This window comes from Phoenix dactylifera, chromosome 5, assembly GCF_051530095.1.
Source record: "Phoenix dactylifera cultivar Ajwa chromosome 5, Ajwa_hap1_PhDact_Kaust_v1.1, whole genome shotgun sequence".
In the NCBI taxonomy this organism is placed as follows: domain Eukaryota; kingdom Viridiplantae; phylum Streptophyta; class Magnoliopsida; order Arecales; family Arecaceae; genus Phoenix; species Phoenix dactylifera.
The window spans coordinates 732468-750759 of NC_143194.1; the positions used below are offsets into that span (position 1 = coordinate 732468).

Sequence of the window (18292 nt, forward strand, 5' to 3'; positions counted from 1 at the left end):
TCCTGTCCCCCTCCTTGTCCGAGAGGGAAGGAAACAAACAAGGATTCCCATGGCTCCTGCTACAGTCTCAATCCAGTTTCATATACCTCCAATATCCCAATATAACAGATCCAATCCAAAACCATTATTTCCTTTTTGGGTAGTTAAAATCAGTGCCACACTACTATAGTATATGGTACCAAATCAGTACGGTACGGTTCAATTCGGTACGATACGGCATATTATGGTTAAAACTATTAACTTTTTTGTATTATAATACTAACGATATATGAAGCATACAGAAAGAAACAATGGATGGTTATAATCATCCATCAACTACATAGAGAAATACTCTAAAGCTCAGATTATTTGCACAAGGACAAATGCATCTAGAGTACTTTGTGGGGCCAATTATACGCACAAGAAAATTTCTCGGGCCCACAAATGCAAGTTTGGCAATTCAATGTATATGTCGAACTAATTCGATCTCTTTTAGCCAAAAAAAAAAAAAAAAGCTATTTCAATCTCCTTACAGCATCTGCCCAGAGAATTCCTTTTTTATACATATAAAAAAAGAATTGGTAGAATTAGTGAAGATGCACCTTCACTTTTGGGTGATGCAAGCTCCCATCCTCTATCTTGCTCCAGGCGAATGTTTCATCTCAAAGAGGAGAAGGAACAAAAAGAATGGTTTGCGTTGAGAGAACAGGACAGGTAGCAATAGTTCAATATGCACCAGGGCCAAGAGACCATGGGGAAAAGCCTATGCTATAATAATAAAAATATTTTTTTCTCAAAAAATAGTATTGAAAATTATCATAATTTATCCAAATATGCACTAGAATGGATTTATTGATTGTTATAATATTTCTCACAGCTGTAATAAGTCTGCATTGGGAGTTACCGAGCAATAATATAAGAAAAGGTACAACATTAAAATCAATCATCATTTATTGAATAAAAAATTTATTTCCCAAAAGTAGGAACAGAGATATGAATTTAATATTATTTTACATAATAATAATAATAATAAATAAAATAACAACCATTGCTTGTTCTCATCTTGATCATATTTCTCCTTTTTTTTTCCTCTAACAGTCTAAATTGTATTTCCTCCAAACCAAAATCGTGGAGATCTAAAAAGCACGGCTTTGAATAACAGCCATTATGACCGTTTGTGGGAGTCCCTCGATCATCATCTCATATACCTAACAATATCAAACATAATGGCCATTATTTAGCCAATTTCCATTATAATGCCAGACATGTATACAAATAATTGATGTTCCCTAAAATCTTCGCCTAGTTATGTGTATAAAATAATAGCCTTTAAATCCGTTCTCCCTTCTAGCTAGAAACCAAAATATACCTTTTACTCAGTTACGGTGTCTTTGCAGAAATCTAGCTAGAAAAAAAGTGGACTAAAGACATGAATTCTAACAAACATCACATTGAAGTTGAACACATTTTTTGGCCTCTAGACACACTTCTATTTTCCTTGCTCTTATCTTATCAAAGAAATTAGGTGGAAGCTAGAGCTTCTAAACACAACCATCCAGTCTTGTGACTCTTGTTCAATCACAAAGGCATGCATTCTAATTCAAAATTTCTCTTTAATTAATAGAACTAGAGGGTGAGCCTTAGCATAATAGTAAGCTCATTCCGCTGTGATAAAGGTCACAGGATTGAAATACAGAAAAATGCAAGCTAAAACTGCATACATTTATCCCTCTTGAGTCCCCACAGTGGGCGGGAGAGCATTGGATTGTCCTTTTTTTTCTTTTAATTAACAGGGCTAGGTTTCCTTTTTTTTTTTTATATTCAAAATGTAGGTTATACATTTATTAGTTCCTCTAGTTTTTTACTACATTTAGACATGAAGAGAGAGTAGTGCACAAAAGCAAACTTGAATATACTAGATTCACATGTACAGATGAAAGAGAAAAGTGGATAAAACAATACAGAAGCAAAGCTGGATTAGCGCAAATCCAAGCATCTACTAGTGCCCAAGATTATCGACGGAAAAAAAAATCGATGCTAACAACAGCATAGGCAGTTGAATAAACTATGCATTGCTACTAAGTAACAAGGACTTGGCTTCAGTTACCAACATCTGAACATGTCCAAGCTGTCGTTCTGCCTTCTGAGCAATAGAAACACATTGTGAACATTCTTCTGAGTTAGAGAGTCTCATGCATCTATTCTCCTCCAACAACTGGTTCATCTTCTGCGTCGCTGCAATTAGTTCAGACCTCAAGTCCTCCAGGCTGCTCACTTCTTGCTGTACTGCTTCTTCAGACAATTTAATCTCCCCTTCTTTCAGATCCAATTGAAAGATGCACTCCTGATACTCAACTAACAATATTCCCAGCTCAGTCCTCCCATCCTCTCTCATTTCTAAGAGCATCTCCTTCTCTCTAACAACCTGTTGCAATCCATGTTCTGACTCTTGCAGTGAGAGCAATCCACTTTTTATCCCTTTTTCAAGGTTTCGAATTTTTGTATCCAGCACTTCGGACTTCTTCATTGACTTTGCAATTTCCTTCTGTACAGCAGCCAGCTGTTCCCTTAACTGCTTCATTTCAGCTGAGATCTTGGTTCTCTCCTCCTCAGACTTGAGCAGTTCAGAAGCTTTACCAAAGTTCAGGCCCCTCTGCGAGGACAGGTCAGATTTATCCAAATTATCGATTGCAAACAAAACCTTTTCGGTCTCTTTTCTTCTAGTTTCTGCATCTTGGAGTTTCAATTTCAGGCAGTCAATGTTGCTTCTCAACTCAGATTCGGAGTGCCTAGCCTTGATACAGGCGGTACTAATTTCATCCTTGTGGACTTTAATTAGTCTAAGTTCTTCGTTCCTTTGCTCCAGATATGCAGAGCATGCATCAACCCTTGCCCTAGCCCGGGCTTCTCTTTCTTCCCAGTATTGAACCTTTGAACAGAAACTGTTCAATGCAAATTTCAGAGCCAAGAACTTGTTATCCACACCAGTTTTTCTTTCCTGTATTTGGGACAAAGCATGCTTTAGGGCTGTAATCTCCCGTTGCTTTAGCTGAACATCATGATCCGTCACTCCAACATTCTCCAAAAGCTCATCTACCTCGGTGCTTGCATTCTCAAGCAATCCAAAGAACTGAACAGCTTTCCCTGTGGTTGCAAGCTTATCTTCTACCAGTTCCAACTTACCTCTGACAAGATGCAGTTTTTCTTCAGACACTTCTTCATGCATCGCGGGTTCCTCAACCTTATCCTTGTCTTGATTTTCGTAGACTCTTTCTTCATCCACTTCAGCCAGCTTTTCTGGACAGCTAGTCTCTTCTTTGCTCTCAGATTTGTTAAATTCATAGGTAGAAAGCATTCTTTTGAATTCATCCCTCTCTTGCATGGCTCTCTCGTACAGACCCATCAGTTTCTCATTCTCTTCATGCATCTCAAGGAGTTGATGTTCCAGATGTTCAGCATCCTTAGGTTCCGGATCATAGTTATCATGGCTGAGATTATCATGACTATCTTCATTAAAATCTGCCAAGCAGTAAACTTGATTTTCTGAGTTCTTTATTTTAGGAGCATTCCCAGCATGATTAGCAGAACCTTCTGCGACTGCCCCTTCATAGAGTTCGATCAGTCTATTGTTATCCTCGATTAAAACTTTAAGTTTCATGCGTAATTCCTCATTCTCCTTAGCCAGCATGATGGCTGTTTCATGAGATTCAGCTTCTCGCTGACTGGCGGCTGCAATTGCGTCAACCATAGTTTTAAGTTCCACCTGATCATGAGAAAAATCATTTGCCCCTGAAACCATGGAGTCCTTGATTTGTGAATGCTGAATATCTTCATTTGGATCACGAGCAGGCTTCCTTTCTACTTCTAGCTGTGAGACTAACTCCTCCGCATGCCTGCAGATTTTTCAAGTTAGCCACCAGGAAACACAAAACTGGTGTCAGGTGGGGAAAAAAAGTTAACTACCAAATCCGAAGTTTTTAATATGCCCCACTCCATGAGAATATTCAGATATATGGAAACAGATAGAATGACCATTAATCTATTTTTCATTAGCCCAGCTTCATTCTCCTAGTTCTATGCATAAAACATGCAAACCTTTCTAGAATATCGCTGAAATTCTTAGCACCTGGCATGCATTGTCTGAACCTAATTATTTAACATAACAAGTTCATTTTCTCCCATCGCAATGCAATTTATGGGTGATGACTCATCTCTTTAATTTAGAAATAACTGCAAGAGCAGATTAATGGGCCACTAGCACTTTTAGTTCTCCAGATAGTGTAAGTTATGATTTATAGGCTTGTGGATAAAGAATTACAGCAATAAAGCATATGCTTCTGTTTTTTTGGTAATAAACAAGATATAGGGCTACAAGAAGCAATCATGGTGACAGAACTACAAGAGGAGTTCTAATTCACTAGAGAGGGCAGTCAAGAGAGAAAAATATGTTTTCACTGTCCTATTGATTAATAAAAAAGGCAACCAACAATATTGGCTAAATGGAACAGCATCTCAATCAAGTATTAAAGTTACAGTCATCATGTTCAAAAGCACACATTTAACTATGACTCTACAGGGGCATTTAATATGGGGTGATGACCCTAAGTTCAAGGGTGATATGAGTGGAGGTGACAAGATCACCGTATTTGGTTACACCCAAGTGATCCTAAATTGCGGTGATTCCAAATCGATCCCACTTCTAAAATCACTGCTCAAGCCAGTAATCTTAAACCTATCCTTGAGGATGGATTTTCAAGATCACCCCAAGGCAGTGATCTCGGGCTAAAATTTGGAAACAAAAACTCCCCTCAATCCAGCAAAAAAAATTGGTAAATCAATATATCATTAATATATTATATCAATATTATCTTATTATATTATATTGATATTGCATATATAGTATTCATGAAGTATACTATATTATAATAAATTATTCTGACATTCTTATCCAAATATTTTTATAATTACAAATAGTAATATATTATTGTATTCTATATTTATAAATTAAAATATTAATCCTATAATAACAATTAATATATTTTTATAGGATTATAATTTTGTTGTCAAAATTATAACTAGTCTGTTCAAATAATTTCTACTTATAAATTGCATGGACCTGCTGCTAGCCATTCATATGTTTTTTTATATGATTTATTTGAGAATTCTGTTTACTAGTTGCAAAATATATAGAATATATCGGGGGCAATTTTGATATTATATGGCTAGTGATCTTAAGTTTCCATAGCAAACCAAACAAGTTACTCGTAGTAACCAGGATCTTTAATCATTGGGACATAGTATACTAAATACGGTAATCTTAGATCATCGGTCATCGAGGATCAGATTATCTCGGGATGAGGATCACCAATGATTTAAGATTACAATAGTGATCCCATTTGTGTCGCCAAATGCTACCTACATGACATCCAAACTAGTAAGTTCTAAAAGACAATTGATGTGGCTTGCTTGGAGCAATCCCATTTATTTAATCTTGAGAATTACTTGATGTTGACGAGAATTTATATAATCTCTTAATAGAATAAATTGGCGAAACAAAATAAAAGATATCCTAGACAGGACAAAACTTCAATATTTCTATACCTCTCTAGCTTTTCCTTTGCTTCAAGGCAGAAAGAAAGATTTTTACGAAGTGCTTCTATTTCTTTCTGGTTTTGAATAGCCTGCATAGAATGGCCTTGCTAATTAGAGACATACAAGTACATGCAGTAGATCCGAGAAATTATCAGGTAAAGACAATATCTGAACAAAGAAATATTAGTCATCAGAGTACTACCAACCTGCAAACGGAGGAATTCATTTTCCTCGTTGGTGGAAGAATCCCAAGATAAGGATAGATCCTGTACAGTAATTGCAAATGATCAAATCAGATGCAAGAAATAACATAGAGCATATGCATTTTTTTTTCAATTTAGGTATACTTCAGTCTAATCTGGGTATGGTCTACAATATTAGCACGCAAATGTAGCATCTTAAGTGACTGCCATTACATTAAGGCCAAGATCTTAGGTTCTCTCAAACATGCCCTTAGGTTCTAGTGTGCTATAGCAATGTTTATTCACAAAATTGTGCGGAGGCATGTGTTGAACCTGAGCCACATCTGGATCCTTCTCATGCATGAGCTTCCAATCCAATGCCTCCAACAACTGCAAACACATTGGATGAATAGAGAGCACAAGTTGAAAATAAGTGATAAATTCTTTACAAGGACATCTATTGATACCTTTTCTTGCAAAACAGTGATCTGTTCATTCATTATTTCTCGTTCACCTTCTTCAGCAAATGATTGCAATCTGAAGGATAATGCATGCATCGCTTGTTATGGTTGGCATGTTTCATAATTCTTAGAAAAAAATAGAGTTTCAACCGATGACCGATTGTGTTTAGAACAGGATCTATGAGAATAAATAAAATAGAGATGGGACATGTGAGAAGGAAAATCTCATGAGAGCATAGAGAAACTCAAAAATGAATCCAAAAAATAGTAAGTCATACCTTCTTAGTTCTTCTTTCAATTGCAAATTTTCCATGGCAAATCTAGTAACCTCCGGGTTGCGATCAACCTGATTACGAAGAATCTCTATTTCCTTCAAGAGTTCTTCCCTTTCTTGTAAAAGATGTGTTTCAGCTGATAGTTTTCCAGAAGCAACTGCTTCTAACCTTTTAATTCCTTCTTCACGGAACCGGAGTCTCATTTTTAAACTTCTAACCTCTTCTGATTTTTGAGTAGCCTTATGAACAATATAACATCATATTAATAATATGCAATGAGAGCTAAAGGACAGCAAGTTTTTCAAAGAACAAGGGTGAAAGTTTAAATAATAATATTAATACAGAAAACTAGATATCACTGAGTTCCATCTATTAGTATGGAAAAGAATTCAAATGTGCAAAGGAGTTACGGTTAAGATGACATAATTGTAAAACACTTAAGATAACTATCATTCTTTATGGTAGCCAACAAAATTGAGAAAAATTGATAAAGTGGAAAATAATTCAAATGTGCAAAGGAGTTACGGTTAAGATGAGATAATTGTAAAACACTTAAGATAACTATCATTCTTTATGGAAGCCAACAAAATTGAGAAAAATTGATAAAGTGACAATGACCTAGTCAGTCCAGTCTATCACCAATACCAATGCTCCGATTACAAAACCAGTAGATATATGTTGTAACTAGGAGATTGTCAACTAAAAAAATTGCATGCTTACCAACTGCTCTGCAGCCTGCTTGCCAGCAGCCATTGCCTTCAATGCTGCCTCTTTATCTTGATCCCTTCTAAAAGCTGCAACTAAGGCAGCTTCATATTCCTTTCTCTAAAATGAAAGGCAAGAAAATAGTGAGAAGATTTAGCTTGACAATTTGCAGCAATCACCAGAGAGAGAATAAAATCAAAAGATAATAGGAAAAGAGTAATTAATTCTTTGCAACTTCCAGCAGCTAACATCAATGAGGAAGCAATGCAGCGTAAACTGAATATAAAAAATGCACACCTGTGATATTCTTTTATCAAATGTAAGTGGACTGAATGATCCCAGTCCAGCATCCCATTTGAAAGAGCTCGGAGATCCAGCAACACTAGAACTCAGGCCATCGCTTTCAGGGTTCTCAGCTTCACACTTGGCTAATATTCGTAGACGATTCACCTCTTTCTGCATTTATTTTAACTCTTAAGCATGCCAAATCTCATAGTAACATAGAGGCAGAATTCTTGAGGAGAGCTCAATTACATATACAGACATAAAAGCCAAGTCAACATCAGGATTTACAGTTTATGATACTGATTCAAATATATAATGCTTTATAAGCAAAGTGTTTCTCATAGTTTTCTGAAAAATATTCAATCGGTTGCAACCAAAATCAAAAAATATTTTGTGTTTAATAGTTTCATGGTATAATTTAAAATAACATACATGACATGTATTTATAAACTAGTGTAATCAACATACCTTCAACTGCTGAATCTGTAGACGCATGCTAAGAACATCTCCAGATGCATCCTCGTTCACGATTGCCTACAGAAAGAAGAGGAGTTGGCTTGAGTTTGCAAAGCAGGAACTAGGAGAGTAAAGCCAAAAAATTAGCATGTACAGCACTTACATTGTTCCTAAGGAACTTGGCACGCTGTGCAAATTTCAGTGTGCTTAATGTTTCCAAACCACAGCTATAAGCCAAAGGTAAAGAGAAAATATGTAAATCATTAAGTCTCAGAAAGAAATCATGAGATATATACAATGTAGGGAAGAGAGGTTAGAGTGTCTAGACACTGACCAATTAGACGGGCTTATATTTGCAATGATAATGGTTTTAGAATTCCCTCCCAATGAATCCTGAAAGAAACAAGGATATAATGATCAGGGTAATGTAAGTCAAGTAAAGTCTACCAATAGAAACTAGATAGTTTGCACCAAAAGCTGAAAACCATTACACAATCATCAATAAGTAAAGATTTTGCAACAACACATTATCCTTCCGCCAGGTGCTAAAGATAAGATGTATAACCACACATTTCTGCAATTCCATATTTTATGATTTCAAATTATCAAAGGAAACAATACCTCCTTTCTGAACGTGAATGTCTTCTTATAAACTAGATATCAAATTCAGAACCGGCAATAAATATTTTCATGACCATAGGATTTCTACTGTGATGAAACATTTGTATAGCCAAAATCGTAACATCATAAAATGGTAACATCTGACAAACTCATCATTAGACACGAATCCTATAACAAATTGCCCATGATTATTAATATCATGAAATAAATATTTAAAAATTCTTCAGGTAATTTGAATATTTAATCTATTTACCACAGTTTCTGACAAGCTATAGGCTAGCACCGAGTAGAACATGAACGCGGTCTTCTTAATAGCATGTTGTAGGTAGTATTGTTCAGGTGGCTTACTCAAAAGGGATTATGGATTAATAATGGCAACTCCTAAAAGAAAATACTATTAATGAAAGACATGACTTGTAAGATTTTGGCACCTTTGGTGAGACTTTTAGCATTCATAAAATTGCATATACCTTGAAATGAGTAATTTTACCACAACTGAACTATGTGGACCTCACCTATGCTAGCCTATAGCCAATGCAAGTATTCTCTGCACACAATATTGCAAAATATCAGATTTGATTTTTTCCACTCAACTAAACTAGGTACCTGAAGAAGAAATGTCAGTTTTGAATCTCGATATGGTACATGCAATGACTTCCCATTTGATATACTGACAAGGTTCATAATAACAAGTCTGCAGAATTCCAAACATCTCAAGTAAGACATCAGCTGGAAGAAGAGTGAATATATCATTGAACTTGAAACCAAAAACAAGGGAAATGCCAAACAAGGATAGATGTAGCATTAAGTATCAGGAAATATATAGATATGAGTAAGGTTTACCAACCCCAAAGTTGAAAGGGATTTGTTGATGTTAGTGGCTTCCTTCAGCCTGTCACCCTCAGCACCTGAGCTCTTCTGCCTGTAGTTCAAGAATTATTTACAGCAAAAGAACCAATCAGTTGGCAAAAAATACAACAAATTTACTTCATTCGGGCTCTCACTATTGAATCGGCTAACTGCACACTCATTAAGATCGAAACAAATTCAACTAAATATTTATAAAATTATGCAGTTACTACATCAGCACTACATGTTTCATTGTACACACAGTGCTAAATTGAAAGAAAATCCTAATAATATGGATATGTATCTGGTAAAATTCATGGAAATTTTTCATCATCATATCTTACCTCTCTGAGCCTGCCAGGTCTACGAGATTAAGCCGAGCATACCTGTGGTGAGTAACTCCTTGGGATTCCCACTGCACAGGTGCAAAATTACACTTTTAAAAATATAACTACAATAAATTAAATAGATGATATGATCTAGCTATAAGTTTTATATCCAATTTGTTAACATGATCACTTCTATAATCTACCAAGTTCTCAAACAATAGATTTATAATTTCATATTCAATCTGTAAGAGATGTAAAAGATATGGCAGTTCTTACACACCTTACTTTCTATAACACAAGTAAAAACACTATGAGAACGGCTGCTTGCTCGGTTCATATTTGTTGCAGCCACCTTTCTATTTGCTGCTCCCTGCCAAAACATTGACAAAAGATTTCTAGAGCATCAAAAGTAATTCAGAGCATAATGAGTGTTATGACAGAAGGTTAATATATATAATTGCACTGCAATTCTATTAGGATGTTCAATTAGATAAGATCAGTCACAAGTATTCACAGCCCCTGTATCAGGAAAACTAGTCAGTTGGCTAAAGCAAGCATAATCCAGTCAGATGTTTGTAACAATCATTGCAACTCATTTGACCAGACCTGAATTAGTTGTTGCATAACATCTCGGGCACTTGAAACCTCAAACTCAGAGAGAGTCTCCACATGCACACCTTTTTTGGCATCTTCTCTTATCTGGAAAAAGAAACATGCATTTGAACTCATGCTCCTAAATTCCCAAACAAACAAGAATATGAAAATGGCGAATTTGCATTTGTGAATTAGCGATATGAAATTTTAATCTACTATGAAAGTTTTTTGCATTAAACCTACGTTATAATTACCCAAAACTCTGTAAGTAAATCAAAATGAAATATTAGGAAAAGTTCAAATATGGTTCAGCTAGTAGTAAGCAACAAAAAATGAACAAGATACATTACTATCTTTATAATTCTAATCATCTACCTGTAAATTCACAGAGGATGGATTCAAGAGATCTAGAATCTGCTCATTGTATATTTCCAAAAAAGAGCATTTACAGGTGAATTGCAGCTTTTCATCTCTTCGAGACTCTTTTTCCTGTCATATAGCAATTGGAAAATCAGGCATCATTAAAAAAATGTATAAGACAGTGATTAAGCAGAATATGAAAGCAATTTTACCTTCTGAATTCTTGAGAATAGATGCTCAAACACACGAGGTGTCATCCCACAATTAACGCTATGTCTACGTGTTCCACCTTCTATATCTCCTAACATTGTGTGTGTTTTCCCACTACCAGTCTGAAAAACAGTCACATTAGAGCCCTTGCTTTAGCTTGAGTTCAGATTTAACATCAATCTCCAACCACCACAGTGATAATCTCAATAGCTCTAAACAAGAATGCAGGAAAAGCTAACAGACCAAATAGGACCAGCTGAAAAGAGCATAACTACTAAAAGTTTCTAAATCCTATATTCCTCAAATGTGGAAGTAATCTGCTAAACATGCATATTGACCTTGTTTTCGTTGAAGCATTAAGTGATAGACAACACAAAATATTAAAAACGAAGTATGGATAAATCTCACCTGGCCATATGCAAACATACAGCTATTGTAGCCTGCCACACAATTTTCTACCATTGGTATTCCAGCCACTTTAAATAGTTTTTCCTGTTGAGAAACAAGAAAAACTGTTACGAAGAACAGAAATCATGAAAGAAGATATTATTTGAAATTAGTGGTGGAAAAAAGGTTACCTGGCTGACATGTTCATCAGCAACGAGATCAAAGGTGAAGCGGGATTCTGGGTGTCCAGTCCAGGTAATACTTTGACAACTTTCCTGTCTAACACATCTATTGTGTCCTTGGAGGGATATCTCAGAATTGCTGAGGGGTCGGATTCGAATGACAACCTGTTTACAGAAACAGTATGAGCATGATATTGCACAAGAGATACAAAGGTCCGTGCTTTAAAATTTTATAGACCCATCAAATTCATAGAGGTAAACGTATATTTCAATTTAAGTGCTTATTTTCCAAAGCATATTCAGGACAGACTCAGCATATGTAGGCATCCATATGAAAATTGCTATCCAATTTACAACCAGATCACAATCTGAAGACTGAAATCATTGGGATTTTTGGCCCTACCATCTAAGACTGACGAGAAAAAAAAACAATTTACAAATCAGTGCACATAAAAATACAGGTGCATGGGAAACCAAACACCGAGAAATTTCTGAATTCCAATGTATCTTGATTCTAAATCATAAGTTCACAGCCAAGGTTTAACCAGAAGCTAGAATTGAATAAGCACAGAGTGCACGCTCTTATCATCCACATAGGATAGAGAACTAGATTTTCTTCTTCGACAGCAGGGCTTAAAAAATTATCCTCTCCATATTGAAAGAGGATTTGAGACCGGCAGGCCTACCGTAAGGAAAACCCTCTCAAAATGTAGTCCTCCCACTCAAATTACATAACATTCGCATACCGAAATGCCAGTCAAGGATGATCAACAAGAGAAATTAGAAAAGCGTACGAGAGGAAAAAAAGAAGCATTTTTACTCTAAAAACCGTTCCAAGATCTTATCTTTAACTGAAGACCTTCCATTACCTGGACGTTATGATCCTTCCAGAAAGACGGATCTTCTTGCAGATCGAATCTTTGCACTGGAAATCCACCGGAGACCACTGCCCGTTCTCCGTTCGCATCATTTCCCCCAACATCTGCCGCCTCAGAGTCCGCCGCTGGTTCTTGAAACCTAATCCGGCTCCTGAACGCGCTCCCAGGTTCTGCCACCGCCGGCATCCTGATCTCCTGACAGCCAAAAGAAATCGAAAACCTAGGGTTTCGAGATGGGATCAAGAAGGTGAGGAGGGGGAGGATGCTGGACTGCTGAAGAAGGGAGGAAAAAAAGGGTTTCGAGAGGAAAGATTAGGGTCTTCGGAGGATCTAGGGTTGAATCAAGGATCGAGTGAGGTTAGGGTTTGGATTGCGAGCGTTTTCTTTTCTACTGGATTGGAGGAGAGATGGGGATTTGGGAGAATGGAAAGACAGCGGAGAAGAAATCGAAGGGAGCGGCGAATGGGGGGAATGAGGAGGGAGGGGAGAGGTTAAAAAATGATAATGTTTTCATTATTATATTGATTTATTCAGATCGCACGGTGAACAGAGGTTGCATGGACGGTAGAGATGGGGCGAATTCAAATTTCAGGACCGTTTGGGATTCAAAAAGGCGAGGTGCGCTTCTCGGCTTTCGTTTTAGTTTATTATTTATTTAGATATTTATTTGAGGATGAAGCAAAAGGGACACAGGCTGTCAGTTCAACAGAAGAGACCGTAATTCTGAGCCACAGACACAGGCGGGTCCCACGGAAGTCCTGACGATTTAATATTTCTTCGATGATTTAGAATAACTTAATCGCGATGGTGTCTGTAGTCCAACGGTTAATATTCATATACACTTTTGCTAATATTTTGTTCGAAAATTACTTTTTACATAAATATCTCTCAAAATTTTCTCTCAATATTCTCTGCTGACGGTATTAATAAATAATTCTTTTAAAAATAATATAACCTTGTCATCTTTTTGTATTAATATACTTGAAAATTTTATCTACAAATATTTTTTCAATATAAATTGAACAATAAATTTTTAAGAACATTGGCACAGAAATGTAGTGATAAGGATGCTCAAAATAGTTATTTACTAACAAAGTTAGCCAAAAATCTAATTGGAGGGGTATTAATGCAAAAACATAACAATTTCAAAGCAATCTATGCAAATAGTAAATTTTGGAGAGCAAATAAATAATAAGCCTTATTTATAAAAGTATATAAAAAAGAATCCAATACATATCTTTTGACTGTATAAAATTTTCTTAATTTCTTAATTTTTAATTTCAAAAATAATCCTAATCTGATTACTATGTTAGATTGGGTTGGACCGTGGAATATGGTGGAACAAAAAAAGAGTTGACACTTTTATTATACGTAATAATAATGTTTAATCTCTTAAAAAACAAATTTCAATCCAATTAACTGGAAATAACATACTCTTGTCAATGTTTACTTTAATCGAACTAACCTAACCTACTTGGGATAAATTAATCCACCAAGATTAATGGAGTAATTTATTCTATGCATTTATCCAGTAGCTCTTCTTAAATTTACCCACCTCATATTTTTTTTTTAATTATCTCCTTTTAGTTCGCTCCCATATCCTTGTTAACAATGCCCTTCTCTTACTCTTTTAATAACAACCATTGTGGCAGCAATGTCACTTGACCTCTTCTAATTCATGTAGCTCGTTTCCATTCTTATTTTATTTGCAACAACAAAGTTAACAATATATAGAGAGGTCTTGAAGACATAAGAGCAAATGAAGTGGTTAAATTTTGTAATCAAGGCAAAATATTGAGCGCAGGCAAAGTGGGCAACATCAATAGAAAAATGAGAGAGGAGGTGTGGGCTTCAATGGCAAGCTTAATTATATTTAGGTATCAAGTGTCTATAGCTAGTGTTGGGGGAATAAGATTCCCCCCCCCCCCGGTGACGCAAGTACTCCTAAGAAGTCGCACAATCGCCGACCCTGGATAGCCGAAGTTGGCGTCCGACCTCGGAACGTCTCCAAACTCCCCCCCCCCCCCCCCCCCCGTGACGCAAGTACCCCTAAGAAGTCGCACAATCGCCGACCCTGGATAGCCGAAGTTGGCGTCCGACCTCGGAACGTCCGACTCGAAACATCCGACCTCAACATATCCGACTTCAGAACTCCCGACCCGGAAAATTCCTGACACCCGAGGTCTACTCCTGTCAGCCACCTACCACGGCTATACCCCTCCGAGGTCCGGCCAAGGGCCATATCCTGCCACTGCCCCGGCATTTATTGCGCACGACCCCTACAAACCTCTAGTTCACTCCACAATTAATGCGGATCTCCGGCTTACTCCACAATTAATGCGGATCTCCGGCTTACTCCACAATTAATGCGGATCTCCGGCTTACTCCACAATTAATGCGCGTGGCTCCTGTTATCTACGGACTCACAGCTCTCCACGGCAAGTCAGCCTAGCGGAGTCCAATCAGCTATGATAAGTTTCCGATCTCGGCCTTACTCCCGACACCAATGCAATAATTCGCTCGATTGCATGCCAGCTCGGGTCGTACGACGACTTCACCTCCGACATCAACGCAATAATTCACTCGATCGTGCGCCGATCTGAGCAACATGCCGAGCCGTACAATGGCCTCGCCCCATCACATCACAGGTAAACCGACCCTCCTATAAAAGGGGACCTTTGCTCCTGAGAGGGGGGTTGGGAAAAATTCCACACTCTACAAACATTGTTCTTCTTCTCTTTATACACTTTGCCCCCCATCTGACTTGAGCGTCGGAGGGCCGGCGCCCCCGGCCACCGGTTTGTCTGCAGGCACCCGGACGGAGGACGCCGCTCGCCGACGGATCGCCGCTCCCCTGTGAGGACCTGCTGCTCCCTCTCCTCGACCGAAGATTGTCCCCGGGTCCAATTTCCAGCAACAGCTAGTATAGGGCATGCTTAGGGATTTCTATGCTAAAATGATTAGGGGCTCGTTTGGTTCGCGGTAAGTATTTTCTCTTTTAGGAATATGATTCATAGGAAGCAGATTCCTAGGAAGAGAATGCTTAGGAAAGTACTTTTAGTATGTTTGGTTGACCATGGAAAAGTGACAAATTTTCAAAATACTTATGTTTGGTTGACCATTCACTTTCTTAGAAAAATTATGTATAATTCCTATTATACGCTTAATAAAAATTAGGTCTTTAATGCCTCTTTAGTGCTTTTTTTAATGCTGAAGGGCCTTTTTGGGAAAAAAATAAAAATGGAGTGATTCACGCCAAAAGTAATTTTTCCATGTTTCTTATGGAAAATACTTTTCCATGAAATATGAGAATCATATTTCCATGGTAATACAACTTTTCCGTCTTTCTCATTTGAAAACTCCAACCAAACAAGAGGCATCTCATTACTTTCTCGTTGACCACACTTTTTCTTCTTCTTTTCCTGCGAACCAAACGAGCCCTAGATGTATTTGTTCAATGGGTATGCTTGATCGATGTTGGCATAAAATCTCATCCTCAGTATTTTCATGAAAATAAATAAAGACTATCAAGCTATCTAATATATTGTAATATTTGTAACAAATGGATGAATGCGAGCAAAACATTGTAGTATTATAATATGTTTGAATTTATCAGAACTTGCATATTTATTTTGAGTAGTTCTTGATGAGTAAACCATTCACAAAGCTTCTAAAAATATATGATAATCAAAACTAATTTGCAGAATTATTCTTGAGTTTTAAAAATTATGAAATAATATTAATTTTTTGCTAAAAATTTTTATTGGAGACACCTATATACTTTTGCTTTCAATATTTTGTACATTGTAATTTCTATTTGTTAATTTTATATCATTTTTAAATTATTTTTTAACCTAAATTGTAATTGTGAGTGAAAATTCAACTAATTATTTTTTAATGTTGTATTTTTATTGTTGCTATTTGCATGACTTGTATTATTTGAGGCAATCATCATGTAATGAAATTACCACTATTTTATTTATTTATTAAGTATTACTATAGTTATAGTCAAAAGTATTCAAAATTGTATGACTTTAGATATAAAATAATAGACTACTGCCCTTGAACAAAAAATATTATATTCATTTTACCATACTAAACCTTTTTTGCTACCTATAAGGGCAAGCTTGTATAGTTTATACTTCAACCTCCTTATTCTATTTTTTCCAACCAAAATTAATCTTGGGTATGAAAGATTATGAACTAATTAGAATTGAAACTTAAATCATTTAATCCATGGAATAACTAGATTATAGGAATAAATTATTCTATTAGTGTTACTCCATGACCAAATATAGAAAACCTAATCACATAGCATCGTGAAGGGCAAAGGCATTATCGTACTGAAATAAAAAGGCCAAAGCCATTAGAGAAACATAATAAAAAAAGTACATAGGAATGAAAAATTAATAAATAATAACCAGAAGAAAACCTAATGCTAAAATATAAGACAGGAAAGAAAAAAAAGGGCCAAAACTATGAGAATGGAAAATTAATAGCTCCATCAGAAAGGTAAATTCAATTGTTGAAAACAATGAGGAAATAACAAATTACAGTGAAAAGCAATGAGGAAAACAAGTATAAAAAGAAAAACTAATAGTTAAAAAAAGTGAAGAGAAGTAATAAAAAAGCATGTAAATGTAAAAATTATTGACGCGCCAGGTAGGGGTCGAACCTACGACTTTCTGCTTAGGAAACAGACGCTCTATCCACTGAGCTACAGGCGCGAGATGAACCACTTCGTTGCAAGTTCATTTTATATTAATAATCTCTTCACCGGCTCCACACCTATATAACGCTCTCTCGCTCGCCGAGTTAGTTCCGAGTGGACCCGGAGAGGAAAGAAAAAGGGAGGAGAGCGAAGAAGAGGGGAAAGAAGCGAGATGGCGCTATGGATGGAGGCGGGGTCGGACCCCGTCACCGAGAGCGAAAGAGACGACTTGGATGCCATCGCCTCCCTCAAAGAATCCGCCGCCCGAGAGCTCAAGGTCTCTTCTCGAAAACCCCTCGTTTCATTCCCATCATGGATAGAAATCTACTTGTTTCTATCGTTCGCTTTCGATTTTGGCTTCCGCTTCGTCCCTGCTTGGTAAAAGAGCCTCTTTTTTTTTTTTTTTTTGTTCTTTTGTTTGCTCAAACTGATGAAAAGATCCTGCCTTGATTTCCCGTCTTCCTTTCGGTTCTAATGAGCTAAGTACCAGTCTCTGCTTTTGGATTTTAATCCTCCTTCAAAGGAAAAAATTTTCCTTTATTGTTATTCTTCACTCAAAGCGATCCATAAAGTTTTCCTTTTTGCTCCCCTTTTTTGCGGGTACTGTGATATATTTAGTGCTAACTTTCTTCTGTGCTAACTTTAGACCTCCCTGTTTGATAATGTACTTGATTCTGTTGTTGGGATTTATTGTGCTTCTTTTGATCCCCCGCTCATCCCCAGTTACGAAAGAAACTTGTTATTATTTTTTCTTCTTTGTACAAACTGATGAAAAAGTTCTCCTTTTGCAGTATTTTCTGCCTTCCTTTCTCCTTTTCTTTGCAGTTATAGAAGTTAAATGCTTTAATCACAAAATTCCATATTTTCATAGTATTGCAGTCTTCATAGTAGCCAAGCTCTAACAACTAGTTACAAAATTTTAATGTTGCCTGCTTTGGATTTTTGTTGTTATTAATTAATGAAATAGCATTATTCAGGAGCAAGGTAACCAGTATGTCAAGATGGGTAAGAAGCATTACAGAGACGCAATTGATTGCTACACAAGGGCTATAAACCAGAAAGCTTTAAGTGACTCGGATAACTCGATCCTCTTTGCGAATCGTTGTCATGTACATTTGCTTTTGGGAAATAATAGACGTGCCTTGACGGATGCGGAGGAGGCAATTAAGTTGTGTTCAACAAATGTCAAGGTAGGCTATTTTCTTATTTTTGTAAGGATACATTTTACCCTTGTCC

At 36.6% G+C, this 18292-nt stretch overlaps 2 protein-coding genes and 1 non-coding gene across 4 annotated transcripts in view; 1 reads left to right on the forward strand and 2 right to left on the reverse strand.

Annotated features, from left to right (window-relative positions):
• Positions 1-1870: 1870 nt before the first annotated feature.
• On the reverse strand, positions 1871-12970 carry LOC103707297 (P-loop containing nucleoside triphosphate hydrolases superfamily protein). The gene is made up of 21 exons (XM_008791737.5): positions 12337-12970; positions 11477-11632; positions 11307-11390; positions 10901-11020; positions 10704-10817; positions 10341-10433; positions 10015-10104; positions 9750-9820; positions 9404-9478; positions 9163-9250; positions 8270-8328; positions 8099-8162; positions 7948-8013; positions 7492-7650; positions 7210-7314; positions 6493-6728; positions 6221-6290; positions 6087-6143; positions 5778-5837; positions 5581-5660; positions 1871-3872 (listed from the first exon to the last, which is right to left on the reverse strand). The coding sequence occupies exons 1-21, from the start codon at positions 12529-12531 to the stop codon at positions 2045-2047; spliced, it is 3870 nt and encodes a 1289-aa protein (XP_008789959.2). The 5' UTR covers positions 12532-12970; the 3' UTR covers positions 1871-2044.
• A 4029-nt stretch (positions 12971-16999) lies between these two features.
• Positions 17000-17072, reverse strand: TRNAR-CCU (transfer RNA arginine (anticodon CCU)). Its single transcript has one exon. It is a non-coding gene; the product is annotated as a tRNA-Arg (tRNA).
• An 87-nt stretch (positions 17073-17159) lies between these two features.
• The window catches only part of TPR2 (Tetratricopeptide repeat (TPR)-like superfamily protein), a 37983-nt gene continuing 36850 nt past the window's right edge, over positions 17160-18292 (forward strand). For both annotated transcript variants that reach the window (XM_088721246.2, XM_008791708.5), the window contains exons 1-2: positions 17160-17333; positions 18034-18246. In XM_088721246.2, the coding sequence (XP_088577372.2) occupies positions 17229-17333; positions 18034-18246 (318 nt within the window). In that variant the 5' untranslated portion in view covers positions 17160-17228. The remainder of the gene's footprint in view (positions 17334-18033; positions 18247-18292) is intronic.